The sequence below is a fragment of the Aquarana catesbeiana genome, linkage group LG10 (genome assembly GCF_042186555.1).
Source record: "Aquarana catesbeiana isolate 2022-GZ linkage group LG10, ASM4218655v1, whole genome shotgun sequence".
In the NCBI taxonomy this organism is placed as follows: Eukaryota; Metazoa; Chordata; class Amphibia; order Anura; family Ranidae; genus Aquarana; species Aquarana catesbeiana.
Genome location: NC_133333.1, coordinates 47,399,665 through 47,415,470, shown reverse-complemented (window position 1 = coordinate 47,415,470; position 15,806 = coordinate 47,399,665). Strand labels below are relative to the sequence as shown.

Genomic DNA, 15,806 nt, shown 5'->3' with positions numbered 1-15,806 from the left:
TCACCTAAGGCCAGCTAATAACCAACAAATTCTCAATATAACATAAGTAGAAGCACACATATATCTGGGCATTAGGTGGTTACCTTTATGTTGTATTTAGATCTTTCTGAAAAACAGGTGTATGTACAGGTTCATATTCTTTAGTTGTATCACCACAATAGCTTGGTTGGTAAAACAACCGCATGGCTTAGTAAAAATATAGCAATCTCCTTGTGTAAAAAACCTTGGTGGCTTAAAGACTTATTGTGTTTAGTTATTGTGTTTAGTTATGCGCACAAGAGTTCTAAAAACCACAGGCAGTATAAAGTGACGCAGACACTGAGATGCTGGGAACTTGCACTATGCTTTATTGTACGTTTGTTTTGGTGTAAAATTGGCTTCAGTTTTGCTCTATCATTTTCTTAATCCAGTCAAAATAGCTGCAGACTTTGGTGTAGACACCAGGATAGTTACGGAGTGCACACATTCGACCCCAGGAGACCACTCCATACAGTTTTCCATTGCAGACCAGTGGTCCACCAGAATCAGCCTGTGAAAACAAGGAGGTACATAAGTGCAGGAAAGTACTTAAAGGATAAGTCCACTAATAATTGAATTTTGTGTTCACTTGTGTGGATCAAACCACCCTCCAGCTTCCATAATAAATATTCACCAGAGTACCTCAAAACCTGACTAAAAAAGATATAGATGTGATACATTTAAATTATTGAACAACTTTATTTTAGCTGTAAAATTCCATATTTTAAATATCATGCTGGTATAGAGCTCCTACTAGCTGGGCTGCTAGGAAAATTTGATTTTTGTCTCCCTCTTTAAGGATCTACCTGTGGAGATTGAGTGGCAGATAGCTCCAAGGACACTGTGAGCAAGGATCTTCTTGGGGACTGAGAGTTGCATAGATGCGAAGGGGAACCAGTTGCTAACAACTGCCATTATGGTGTACAGCAGTGGTTCTCAACCTGGGGGTCGGGACCCCCTCGGGGGTCAAATGACAATTTGCCAGGGGTCACTGAATCCTTGGCTGTTCCTGAAGCCCGTGCCACTCTCCCAGCCTTTTTGCGGCCACCCAGCAGGGCTATCTCTGGAGCCTGTGGCTGCCCAGCTGGGCTGTTCCTGGAGCCCACGGCCACCCACTCAGCCTCTTCGCAGCCACCCATTCAGTTCACGGCATGGGTGGGGGGCAGAGACTAAAGGTCAGCTGACTGGTGAGGAATGTGAAGTGGAAGGGGCTGGAGGAGACCCTATCTCCTGATTTTGGCATAGGTGTCACGGCTGCGAGACACCACAGAGCTGGAGACACAGTGAAGCCGGAGATAAAGTGAGTAACACGACCTATGATTATAGTTGCCATTAAAAGTCCCCACTACAGTTCTCAGATCAGCAGATGACCTTGATCAAGAGCACTTAAGTTGTCTGATCAGAACTCTCCCCAGCACTGCCACGCATCTCATTCCTCCACCCCCCCACCAAGGAATAAAAATAGAGAATACATGGAAGGGAGAAGAAAAGAGGGGGAAGAACCAAGAAAAAGGGAGAGAAAGAATAAGAGAAAGAACAAGAAAGACGGCTAGAGAGAGGGATGGGGGAAAAAAAACAAGAAATTAGGATAGAGAGGGATAAAAGGGAAAGAAAGGAGAACAAAGAGAAAAGTTTTAATACTGTACGAGTGGAAGGGACTCAGGGAGCGCTAAATGTCCATGGGTTAGGGGCGCAAATTACTTGTCTTGCCTTGGGTGCTGACAACCCATGCTACAAAAATAATTTTACTGTTAGGGGTTCCCACAACTTGGGAAATTTTATCAAGGGGTCACGGCATTCGAAAGGTTGAGAACCACTGGTGTACAGACATACCGACATCCCAAGCTACCTTCTGGAAAGCTACTATTGGGAGCCTAAAGAGAATCCTATTCTTTTGCTGCTGTTGCTGATTCTTTTGACGTATCCCGTGCCCTAAACCCCTCTCCTGTTAAGGTTTTCAGCAATAATTCCTAAAAAGAGACCCCCTGGACTGCGCTTGGGTGACTGGTGGCTTCTGTGCTATCTACAGAGAACTTGTCTGCATCCAGTGGCCCCCTCAGAGGTAAGCGCTACACTTGGGTACTAAAACTTGTAGTTTTATTTTAGCTTAACAAGATATAGTCATGGCAGGGATAGAGCTGGTGCATCAACAGGGGTCATGACTTTTCTCTTGGGTCCAAAAGACCTCTAACACACATGGCAAGTAGGCAAACCTGCCAAACCCAGAGGAAGTAAAGAAGATGGTTAGATAGCAGGACATTATTCCTCAGTATCAGTTAGTGTACAATCATTTATACCACATATAAGTTTCCAGAGGTATAGTGGCTTTTTGTACAATGTTTATTGGTATGATTGGTGCTGCCATTGTAACATAAAACATAGTGGGTATCAATTGAATAGGAAGAGGTCTGCATTCCACAGAATATGCTCCCATGGAGCCTGGTCCTACCAATTCCAGCCTTGCGTTAACAACTGACCTTCACTCTGACCTTTCTTTTATTTAAATTGGAATTTAACACTCCCATCCCCTCTATTGCCTGTTGCATGAACCTGATATTTCTTCTTTAGATCCCCTGCAGTTCCGTTCATATAGCTCTAATACTTGCCTGTGGCCACCTTTTTTGCATACCTACAGAATCAGTTTGATCAGGAATGCCAATCTCTCAGACCAGTGAGACATTCTGTCTCTTACAACTATAAATTATTTCTTACAAGATCTTCTCAGACTTTGCTGCATTTCTTTGACTTATGGGAGAAAGACCTTTACGTTACACTCTTCCCAGAGAGTCATGCCCAATCTTTCAGCATTTTTGGAAAATTCACACCATTGTTCAGATATTTACCAACTGTACCTCCCCAAAAACTCTGCTATTCTTCCTACTGTACCATAATACATTCTCTCTAAAGACCTACAAGAAATCATTAAAGGAATACTTGGTTAACATGACCGGTTCCTACATCCTTGCTCTGTGGAAATCCCCTTCGCCTCCGCTTTGCTGTGTTGAGGATATCAGGCTCATGGAGGATTTAACTAGTTACCTCCATTTTATGCTTAAGAGATGGTGGATATTCCCTGCACAGTGCTCCCTCTATCTCCCTATCTATATGCCCCCATCCTGTTATAGCTTCCTCCCTTTTTTATTTCAGTCAGTGGCAAAAGGGATTGTACTGCATAGTATACGGAATAAGCAGTGGGAAAAGGAACGTACAACATGGTATACAGAATGAGACATTGAGAATAGGGAACATACAATAAGACATACAGGATGATATAGTGTATAATATAAAACAATATATTGTGAAATAGGGAATATATAGCAGGGCAACTGTTATGAGGCTTTGTGGAATAAGGAGAGTACAGATTTGCAGATGGAATGAGGATTGTGGCATAGGAAATGCACAGCATGGCAAATGCGAGTAGAAACAGGGAATAAATGGCATGGCATACAGAACAAGGAGTGTGGAATAGGGAATGTACAGTATTGTATACAGAATGAAGGGGTACAGAATAGAGAATGTACAGCATTGCATATGAGTAAGGCTCAGTAGCACAAGGAGTAAACAGAATGTCATTCAGAACCGGGGGTGCGGACTAGGAACTACGAAATGTACAGTATGGTGTAGGGAATGAGGCGCTGAGGAATGAGGGGTTGCAGAATAGAGAATGCACAGCAACGCATATGGAACGAGGAGGTATTGAATGGGGAATGTACATTGTGATATATGAAGTAAGGAATTATGGCAAATGAAATGCATAATACAATGAGTATTTACAAAGCACCCTAAACATGGTTTACTAAAAATGACTTACTGTACTATTGCTCAGCTGTCCCCATTCTGATCTCTATTAGCACATGTGGGGCACAGTCAGAACCCCAGGAAGATCTGTTCTGCCAGGTACACTGGGCTGCCTGACTCCTTCCAGACCTCTATCAGCATGGATCCTACATGCGACCTGACATCTCACCACAGCATAGCTGTCATTTGTAAACACAAACTGGCAGAGGAAGTCTTCCACTACTCACTTCCTCTACCTTTCTCTGCAAAAGATGTCATCAGTCTGAGCTACAGAGGAAGTGAGTGGTCTAAGACTTCCTATGCCAGGTTCTATGTTTACACATGACATCAGCAAACAGGTGAGCTAACAAATCCTGTGTGGTACTGTACTGATGGAGTTTCTGGAAAGGGCCAGGAGGCATGCGACCCTCCCAACCTCACTTAACAATGCAGTGCTAAGGCAAATATCCTTACTAACCCCTCACCCTTTTCATTTTTGGCTGTTTTTTCGTGAATATACACCTCTTAGGAGGAGAATACTCTGCATTTCCAAGTCCCGCACTTGACTCATATTAACAGAGAAGAATGAGGGGAGTAAAAGCACAACACTAACAGCTGCTCAAATAACAAAACGGTGAGCACCAGACAGACAGTAAAGCTGGACTAAACCCTCCTCCTAGGAAACTGCCATGTTAGCTTCTGTTTGATCTGCAGTTGCCATGGCTTTACAGTTTAGTTGAGAGCATAAGCAACTGTGACAGTTATCATTCACAGCATATCTTGAATATATTTGTTTTGCCAAACAGGTAAATTAATGGGTTCAGTTCTGCTTTAAATGACACAACCTACCCCTTCTGGTCCCGACCAGGCCCCTCTCTGCCCTGGGCCCCATAGACCAGGCAGTAGTTCTGCCATTGGTCCTATAGCAGTCATATGCTTTGCTGTGGATATTCTTACTATCCTAAACATACAATATAAAGATATTTATGAATATTCATAATTCTATATATCTTCAATACTTACTGCACATGCGTCTTTGCCACCTTCTAGGAAACCAGCACAAAACATATTTGTAGTGATCATGTTTGAATAAGAAGATTTACAGCTGGAGTCCGACAAAACAGGGAGATCAAGACACTGTAATTTTGTAGCATATTGCACTAAAAAAGAAATTAAAGTATAATATATTATCAACTATTGCATAATGTCGTGTAATTTAAAGTGATGTTAAACACTCCCTTTTTTTAAAATAAGAATAACAAACATGCCTATACTTACCTGCTCTGTGTAATGGTTTTGCACAGAGCAGCCAGGATCCTCTTCTTCTGGGGTGCCCCGTCGGTGCTCCAAGCTCCTCCTCTTCATCGGGTGCCCCCATGGAAAGGCGCATAGAATGCATTAAGGTGAAAAACCTTAAAGCTTTACAACCACTTTAAGGTATGAGTGATGTTATACACAACATTTTTACAAAATCATTTACATTATTTATTATAGGACGAGAGCCTCTTTTCTTATAAGTAAGTATTTAAATTAAACTGGAGTTCCAGCTAAAACAGTTTTGTTCAGTTTTACATAGTGGGAGGGAGGTTTAGAACCTTGGGAAAACTTGTATTTAGGTTTGTGTCCCCAGATTCCCCCCCCCCCCCACACACACACACACACACACACACACACACACACACACACTTATTGTCCTGGTGATGAAAATGAAATATTGCCAATGGAAAATGGACAGTAGTAAAGACAAGACAGAATATATAACCCTTCCCCCTTTACTAAAATCATAGCAAAAACGGCAGAGAAAGGGGTTGATTTACTAAAACTAGAGAGTGCAAACTTTGGTGCAGCTTTGCAAAGAAACCAATCAGCTTCCAGGTTTTTTGTTAAAGCTCAATTGAACAAGCTGCAGCTAGAAGCTAATTGGCTACCATGCACATCTGCATCAGATTTTGTACTCCTCAGTTTTAGTAAATCAGCCACAAAGTGTGGCAAAAATACTTCAAAGGACCAGAACAATAAACCAGAGACAGAGGAGCTCAAACTTTACTTCGACGGCCAACAGTCCTTCCAGTTCTTATGTTGATGTGGGTTTCCAATTTGGGCTGATTTATGTTAAATAATCTTATAATTTCATGAGGCTATATTTGTTGTTAGAAATATATTCATATGCAATGATGGGGAATGGTTGAGGTATTAGTTTTACTGGTAGTTGTCTTGAGGGGCATTATGAATGTTGTGCATTATTGTAATTCTTGCAGGGACTGAGGTTCATGAGTTTGCCTTTAGACCCCTTTCACACTGGGGCGGTTTGCAGGCGTTATTGCGCTAAAAATAGTGCCTGCAAACCACCCCAAAACAGCCTCCGCTGTTTGTTCAGTGTGAAAGCCCGAGGTCTTTCACACTGAAGCGGTGCGCTGGCAGGAGAAAAAAAATCTCCTGCAAGCCGCATCTTTGGAGCGGTGAAGGAGCGGTGTATTTACCGCTCCTAAACCGCTCCTGCCCATTGAAATCAATGGGACAGCGCGGCAATACCGCGGCTATAGCCACGCTATACGAGTGGTTTTAACCCTTTTTCGGCCGCCAGCGGGGGGTTAAAATCGCACCGCTAGCGGCCGAATACCGCTGTAAAACAGCGCTAAAAATAGCGCTGTTTTACCGCCGACGCCCCCTACCACCCCAGTGTGAAAGCAGCCTAAGTGATGTTATTGGTAAGGGAGGAGGACTATTGTATAATATATTTTTTTAAATTGCCTCGATATTAAAGGTAAGACTATTTAATTATAGATTGAGATGGTTTTGTTGGTTAGCTTTGGAGCAATATTTAGTTTTCTGTTGTGGTGTGCCGTTGGTGATTCCCCCGTCTTACGAAGCCTGGCATTGCAGAACATTACAGGTTAAGTAATAGTTAGACTTTTGGAAACATACCAGTTCCAAATCAGTAAATTATATATACTTGTCCTCCCTCCAAGTAAAGTGCAAGCTCTGCGACTAGTATTGTAACATAATGCCTATAAGATCTTATTTTACACTTAGTTATTTTAAAAAGGATATTCCTACAGTGCAAGAAAGAGGGGCAGATCTCTGGAAGCAAAGTAGCTGAAGCTGCTCTAGTTTAAACAAATCCTCTACAAATTCAGAATTAACTCAATAAGTAAATTAAATCGGTGCACATGTTCATGCATTATTACAAAAGGAACAGATTTATACTTAATGCTTTTGGGATTGTTTGGGAACTTTAGGCATTTTTGTGTGTGCTGATTGAATTTACCTATCGCCATATCATCATTTTCCTTGCTAATGTTTATCTAAATCCAAGCACAAAAATGTAATAAATACCAGCTTACAAGTCCTTAGATGCTTCATTTTTTCAGGGTAATGACAATTTTTGAAAACGCAGAACAATACCTGTAGATTTTGTCAGAAATTTGGTGATTTTTCAGTTTTCTTTGTACTCCCAAACAGGTCTTTATAGTCCAAATTAGAAGTGCAGCCTAGGGTGACAATGCTGCTCCTCTCTAGGTGTAGTATAGTATGTGAATGATGTCACCTTAGGACAAGTTGTGTGTTAATGAAAAAATTGCCAGGTGAAAATAAAGGAAATAAAAACTTAAATAAGGAAATTATTGCAGGCAAAACACATCTGAGGATTGTAAGCTGCAAAACTGTATATTACTCTGTTTTTGGGTTTAGATATACTTTAAAATAACCCAGACCTGCTGACTAGATAGTAAAGAAGAAGCAGCCCACTGATGAGTCAGCATTCTGCTGTTTCCTCCTTTTAGTATGTTTGTAGTCAATACATGTGCAATGAAACATAGTCTTATGCCGCGTACACACGAACAGAAATTCCGTCAGAAAAAACTTGGATGGATTTTCCGACACAATTCCGCTCAAGCTTGCCTTGCATACACACTCTCTGAACTTTCGACCATCAAGAACCCGGTGACGTACAACACTACGATGAGCCAAGAAAATTAAGTTCAATGCTTCCGAGCATACGTCGAATTGTTTCCGAGCATGCGTGATTTTTTGTGCGTCCGAATTGCATACAGACGAACGCATTTCCGGATAGGAACTTTTTCTGACTGAAAAATAGAGGACCTGCTCTCAATCTTTTGCTGGCTGGAATTCTGCCAGCAAAAGTTCGATGGAGCATAAACACGGTCGGAATTTCTGACCAAAAGCTCACATCCGACTTTTGCTGGCAGAATTTCTGATCGTGTGTATGGGGCATTAGGCCCCATACACACTATTAGATTTTCTGCAGATTTTTGTTTTCAGATTTAACAAAACATATAATAAGAGATCAAACCTTAAGAGTTTCAATTTGTATGCAATCAGGCAGGCCCTTGCACTACATGGTTTTGGTAAATCTGAAGACAAAAATCTGCAGAAAATCTAATAGTGTGTATTGGGTCTTACTGTTCCTCTTTCAATCTGCTACCATGCAGGTTATACAAGTCTGATAATAAAATCGGTCCTTGCATTAACTGCAGTTGATGTTTTGTTTTTTTTATGAAGTTCAGCCTTAAAACAATAATTTTTAAAGCCCAGTAAATGAACTTACCTCCAGAGATTTTCATGTTTCCCCAGCCTGACACCAGACACTGACTTCCTGCCGTTGGGCAGGAAGAGGCTACTGGGATGGGTTGGACGTACTGATTGAACTGGGCCGGCTTAGCTAGTTTGACCAGCATGAAATCGTGATCGAAGGATTTATCATCATAGAGGGGGTGCATTATAGCCTTTTCCACCTGGATACGCTGTTCTGTTCCTTCTTGTTTAGTAACATCGTGTTCCCCAAGGTGAGCAATGAAGGTATTGGGCCTGTAAAGGATGGATATAAGAACAAAGAGGAGCTGTAGATATCAAAATTTATTAATTAAAGGTGATTACAGGTAATGTGCAAAATGTAGAGGATTTCTTTAAATTAAATTCATGGCAAAACATTAACATTGTGGGACTTTGGATACTAAATAAGAAGGTGAAGGGTGTGTGACCGTGTTTTTTGCTACCACATTTTTTTTTCTGGTAGCACAAAAAACATAGTATACTAGGCCACTGTGCGTTAGCTATAAAAACGCCCCTTTGAACGCCACCCACTAAATATTCCTCTTTTGATGGTAAAGAAAAACTTGATGGCACCGCTAATCTTGTTCTATCAGCTAAATTAATAACTTGTTTCCTATCATTATACTCTATCCTGTTTTCAGTATTGGGTGACTTTGTGGCACTGCCACTATTGACAAGCATCATAAATATAATATACAGGCAATATAATAAATAAACCATAGAGATAAAATGGCAGCTGGGTTTGTGGGCATAGCGCTACATGTGAATGGATTCGTTATTTTTTAATGATTTGAAAATGTAAACTATATGAATAAAAGCCGGCCATAAAAAACAACCCTGTCAGTCCTAAATGGATTATCCAAACCTCTCTAGCTTCCATTTTTGCTAGCTCACTAAAAATAATGGAATTTCGTGCAGGACCAACAGGTATTAAAACTGTGTTACTGCGGTGTTAATGTTAATAATAGACTGCATCAAATATATATATTTTTTAATTTTCTTCCCATAGCTACGCTTTTAGGTAAAGCATGAAGTGAACAGTGGATTTCCGATTGGTCTCATTATTCAGACAATTACAGATCCCCTTTTTATGGCTGACATAAGATTCTCTGATCCTATTCAGGGGCCTAAACCATTTTAGACCTAGGGCATTGGCTTTATCTGTATTGCCAAGTATTACCAATCTACAAAGAAGAATCTTGGAACTTACGGCTGATAGCAATGAGCTGCAGATATGATCCACCGTGATGAAATCAGGGATCCACCACACCATTGCCCTCCATTGTAGCTGATGTAAACTTGCCAAGGTTGGGAATGGCGGGCACATTCGTAGCCATTAATAATCTTATCGTCATCAAACTGAGGAGTAGCAGCTGCAAAAGGAATCAAAAAGAGTTTATTCACAAATACTTGGTGGAACAGAGACCTAAAATTTGCTGCCAACCTTTGGGAAAGTTAAAACTTTATTCCCACTTGCCAAGAGTATATATTCACCTTCCCTTTACTCCCCCACTTCACGCAGCAAGCAAGGGCAAACAAAATACTTCCAGGTACTTGGGGTATGGATGCTCATGCATACTGACTTTATGTGCCAGTGCTGGGAAAATCACCAAGCACTAGACTTGCCTCATCTTGTCCATAAACTTGGGTCACTTACAAATTAAATGACTGAGAGCATTGACAGGGCAGCTCCCCTTGTTTCCAGCAGCTGTTTGATATGAAGAGGGAGTGAAAGAAAGGTCAGTATGTTCTTCTGGGGGGAAAGGGGAGGAAGAATGTAAAATCAAGTTCACCTTTTGCTTTGCTCTGAGACGGATTTTTGAGAATGCAGCATCAAGCATCATCTAACCTCCTGCATGAAAACCAGATGTGTCCTATCAAGGAGATTGACCTTCCCTTCCTGTCTCAGGAATGCAACAGAAAGTGAGTGGAAATCTCCTTAACTGAGGCAATTCTGCTCACATTGGTCTTCTGAGCAGGTGTCCTTTTTGCAAAAAGTCCCCTTATCTTTTGTTCTTGTAACAACTTTAAAATGTTAGTTTCCCAACACTTAATATCTCAGTGGAAATGTTGCCTAGAACAAATAAAGATGGTGAATCTACCTAGAAGACATGCATACAGTAATACAAACCTATTAAGTTTCTAATCCGTCTGCATTCCATCCAAAACAGAACAAAATATGTTTTTGATATCCCTACACTTCAAGACCGCAAAATTCATGTTTTAAAGTTGAAGTACAGCCAAAGCTCGTTTGGCTGTACTACTGTGGATTACAGTGGTGCAGCTTACTCTGTGATCTGTTTTCAGCTGACAGCGGGCTGAAACCCAGTGTCCACTGACGTCATAGAGCCGGTCCAGGCTCAGGCAAGATCGCAACAACAAAGTCGGGATCCGCCCACATGCCTGGACCGGTACTCGGCTCAGCCTCTCAGCGAGTCGCTGAGAGGCCAAGTTGGTGGCTCCCACCCCCTCCACAGCCCAGCGCTCCAGTGAGCGAGGGAGGGGAGGCAGAGCAGACAGTCACCAGCTCTCTGCTCAGGGAGCCCTGTTTGATCGCTTGGTTTTCAGTCTTAGAGCCGGCGGGGGACAGATGCAGCATTGGACCGATGCTGCATCCATCTAGGTAAGTATGATTTTGCAAAAAAACAAAACCTACTTCTCTTTTAAGTTGCAACAGATTTGATATGAGCTGTAATTACAAGTATGTTTTACCTGCAAGCCCCAAGAACATGCATATCCAGATGTAAAGCATAGTGAGCTGATGGTAACTCTTCTTTGAATTGTTGGAATTTTGAATGGACCGTTGTCAGCTCTGGACAAGGTTTATAAAGGTCTGCAGAGTGAACAGATTGTCCGTTCCCATGACTCACCTTCAGACATCTGATAATTCCCATATTATCTACACAGGTATTTCAGTTAAATCTTAGGAATCAGTGACTAAGTATATTTGTCATAAACTTGTTTGGCTATATTTGTATGTGTAGCAGTACCCCCATAGGGGCTGCTAAGTAATGTGGCCAACCTATCACCCTGCCTAGCCCGGCATTCACTTCCAGACACTCCAAGACAATTAACAGTCCAATAGCTTTGTTTTTTGTTTTACTGAGGGGTTTTAACTTGGTATAGGAAGTATGCCCAGTGAATTTTAGAACTATCAATTGGGACAACTTGTATACACTTAGGTATATACAGGCCTCTCTCTTCCTCCAGCGCAACTCTTTCTGCAGACTATTACTTCCTAGCTCCTCCAGCACTCTACTTGCTTGAGCTTCCAGGCACAGTTAGCACTGAATGGTTAGACTTGACACTGGCTCAGCCAGGTCTTAGCAATGGCCTTTTCCAGGCAGGGACCGCGGGCCCCTTTAGTGTAGCAATGAAAAGTTCTTGGTGCCCTAACTTCGGTTACTAAGCCCAGGAACCCATCTTCAGGCCCTCCTGGCCACAGCTGCCCTTCTCTGCTGCCCAAGACATCTTAGTCCACACTACTGGCTCTGCACCCATCCCAGACTGCATGCTCTCAGTCCTCTCAGGCATGCCTTCCCAGTCCTCCCGACTATGCATGTCACTCCCCAGCCCTCTCCTGGCTGCGACCAGTTGTTCCTCACCTTAAAGACTTGCCCGGCAATGCTAGCTCTTGCTGTCTCCTCTCTTGCTGCTCCTGTGCCTCCTGTCCAGAACCTTTACGCTTCCTTGAAGGGCTCTGTCCACATCCGAGCCCAAGGTCACCCCCTCCCCCCCAGACTGGGGAGCTCCCTCAAAGGCCCCAACAGCCTAGCACTCCATCTTCAAGCTCTGAACAACTTTAACTCCTCCCCAGCTGGGCTGACCCTGGGTACTTAAGGAGGCCTGCCCCCTGCCAATCCAAGTTAGGGATGGATCAAGGCTCCTTAGAGTACCCAGGCAGCTCCACCTCTCCTCTCCTTCTCTCTTTCTACTACCTTCCAGAAGGCTCTAGAAAGAAGAGGGAGGTCTTGATGATGCTGCCTGTGAGTCACCAGCTGTTATCCTGAGCCACTCCCAGCCCATAATCAAAACAAACAGGCATAGCAACCAGCTAGGCCTGCCCAAATTTTTCTACTCTATCAACCTCTCTAGCATCTACCTACCTAGAGGGTGCTACATATACCGAACCCTGGAGAATATTTAGTGACGCAAAGTTAAACCTGGAGCACTTAACAATACATCTTTAACTTAATGGCACCACGTAGGACTGCTGTTGCCTGGAAAAGCCAAGGTTCTCATGTAGTACTGAAGGATGCTATAGCACAAAATCTAAAAACAATGCTAGACTTACAATTGTGCCATTGACTATATTGACACAGATGACAACATGTCAGGAGTGTGTCCAAAGGGTGGTGGTGGTGGTCCTACTAAGTAGGAACAACGATCTCTCTCCTCCTCTAGTCAGCCACATCCCCCCCACAGTTAGAAACACACATAGGGAACACAGTTAACCCCTTGATTGCCCCTAGTGTTAACCCCTTCCCTGTCAATGACATTTGCACAGTAATCAGTGGCTATTTTTAGCTCTGATCGCTGTATAAGTGTCACTGGTCCCAAAAAAGTGTAAAAAGTGTCCGATGTGTCCGTCGCAATGTTGCAGTCCCGATAAAAAAACGCAGATCACTGCCATTACTATTAAAAATAATAATGATAAAAATGCCATAAATCTATCCCCTATTTTGTAGACGCTATAACTTTTGCACAAACTAATCAATATACTCTTATGCCCCGTACACACGGTCGGACTTTGTTCGGACATTCCGACAACAAAATCCTAGGATTTTTTCCGACGGATGTTGGCTCAAACTTGTCTTGCATACACACGGTCACACAAAGTTGTCGGAAAATCCGATCGTTCTGAACGCGGTGGCGTAAAACACGTACGTCGGGACTATAAACGGGGCAGTGGCCAATAGCTTTCATCTCTTTATTTATTCTGAGCATGCATGGCACTTTGTCCGTCGGATTTGTGTACACACGATCGGAATTTCCGACAACGGATTTTGTTGTCGGAAAATTTTATCTCCTGCTCTCCAACTTTGTGTGTCGGAAAATCCGATGGAAAATGTCCGATGGCGCCCACACACGGTCGGAATTTCCGACAACACGCTCCGATCGGACATTGTCCATCGGAAAATCCGACCGTGTGTACGGGGCATTATTGTGATTTTTTTTTTTTACCAAAATAATGTAGAAGAATATATATCGGCCTAAACTGATGAAGTTATTTTTAAAATTTATGTGAGCAGACTGCAGTTCCTCTTTAAACTGCGTAAAGGGTTCTTTACTGCTAGAGCTGTACTCTAACTATGTCTACAGTTGGTGGTGTCAGCGGGGAGTGTTGATAATTTAAAAAAACCTTTAGAAGGGTATCTGAATGAATGTAATATACAGTACAGGGATATGGGAAATTGTACATATTTACATAGTAGGCGAGGTTGAAAAAAGACACAAGTCCATCAAGTCCAACCTATGTGTGTGATTTTATGTCAGTATTACATTGTATATCCCTGTATGTTGTGGTTGTTCAGGGGCTTATCTAATAGTTTTTTTTAATTATCGATGCTCCCCGCTGAAAGCACTGCCTGTGGAAGAGAATTCCACATTCTAATGGCTCTTACAGTAAAGAACCCTCTATGCAGTTTAAGGTTAAACCACTTTTCTTCTAGTTTTAGTAAATGGCTGTGTGTCTTATTAACCACTTAACCACTTGACGACCGCCTCACGCCGATGTACGTCAGCAAGGTGGCACGGACAGGCAAAATCACGTACATGTACGTGATTTGCCTTCCGCGGGTGGGGGGTCCGATCGGACACCCCCCCCGGTGCCCGAGGCGGTCGTCTTTTGTTCCCCGGCGATCGGAGGTGAGGGGGAGGCCATCCATTCGTGGCCCCCCCTCGCGATCGCCGCCGGCCAATTGGAACATTCCTTTGCTGCTGTATGCTAAACAGCAGCAAAGGAAATTATGTCATTTCTCCTCGGCTCGGTAGTTTCCGTTCCAGCGCCGAGGAGAGAAGACTTCACTGTGAGTGCACAACACTACACACACAGTAGAACATGCCAGGCACACAAAACACCCCGATTCCCCCCCCCCCCGATCGCCCCCCCCCCGATCGCCCCCCCCTGTCACAAACTGACACCAAGCAGGTTTTTTTTTTTTTTTTTTTTTTTTCTGATTACTGTATTTGTGTCAGTTTGTGACAGTTACAGTGTTAGGACAGGTACTGTTAGCCCCCTTTAGGTCTAGGGTACCCCCCTAACCCCCCCTAATAAAGTTTTAACCCCTTGATCACCCCCCGTCACCAGTGTCACTAAGCGATCATTTTTCTGATCGCTGTATTAGTGTCGCTGGTGACGCTAGTTAGGGACGTAAATATTTAGGTTCGCCGTCAGCGTTTTATAGCGACAGGGACCCCCATATACTACCTAATAAATGTTTTAACCCCTTGATTGCCCCCTAGTTAACCCTTTCACCACTGATCACCGTATAAGTGTTACGGTTGACGCTGGTTAGTTCGTTTATTTTTTATAGTGTCAGGGCACCCGCCATTTATTACCGAATAAAGGTTTAGCCCCCTGATCGCCCGGCGGTGATATGCGTCGCCCCAGGCAGCATCAGATTAGCGCCAGTACCGCTAACACCCACGCACGCAGCATACGCCTCCCTTAGTGATATAGTATCTGATCGGATCAATATCTGATCCGATCAGATCTATACTAGCGTCCCCAGCAGTTTAGGGTTCCCAAAAACGCAGTGTTAGCGGGATCAGCCCAGATACCTGCTAGCACCCGCGTTTTGCCCCTCCGCCTGGCCCAGCCCACCCAAGTGCAGTATCGATCGATCACTGTCACTTACAAAACACTAAACGCATAACTGCAGCGTTCGCAGAGTCAGGCCTGATCCTTGCGATCGCTAACAGTTTTTTTGGTAGCATTTTGGTGAACTGGCAAGCACCAGCCCCAAGCAGCGTCAGGTTAGCGCCAGTACCGCTAACACCCACGCACGCACTGTACACCTCCCTTAGTGGTATAGTATCTGAACGGATCAATATCTGATCCGATCAGATCTATACTAGCGTCCCCAGCAGTTTAGGGTTCCCAAAAACGCAGTGTTAGCGGGATCAGCCCAGATACCTGCTAGCACCTGTGTTTTGCCCCTCCGCCCAGCCCACCCAAGTGCAGTATCGATCGATCACTGTCACTTACAAAACACTAAACGCATAACTGCAGCGTTCGCAGAGTCAGGCCTGATCCCTGCGATCGCTAACAGTTTTTTTGGTAGTATTTTGGTGAACTGGCAAGCACCAGCCCCAAGCAGCGTCAGGTTAGCGCCAGTACCGCTAACACCCACGCACGCAGCATACACCCCCCTTAGTGGTATAGTATCTGATCGGATCAATATCTGATCCGATCAGATCTATACTAGCGTCCCCAG

General features: G+C 43.4%; 1 protein-coding gene across 1 annotated transcript; it reads right to left on the bottom strand.

Annotated features, from left to right (window-relative positions):
• Window positions 1-324: 324 nt before the first annotated feature.
• On the bottom strand, window positions 325-11,246 carry LOC141110661 (trypsin-like). The gene is made up of 5 exons (XM_073602140.1): window positions 11,080-11,246; window positions 9,578-9,740; window positions 8,363-8,622; window positions 4,819-4,955; window positions 325-529 (listed from the first exon to the last, which is right to left on the bottom strand). The coding sequence occupies exons 1-5, from the start codon at window positions 11,117-11,119 to the stop codon at window positions 380-382; spliced, it is 750 nt and encodes a 249-aa protein (XP_073458241.1). The 5' UTR covers window positions 11,120-11,246; the 3' UTR covers window positions 325-379.
• Between the last annotated feature and the right edge of the window lie 4,560 nt (window positions 11,247-15,806).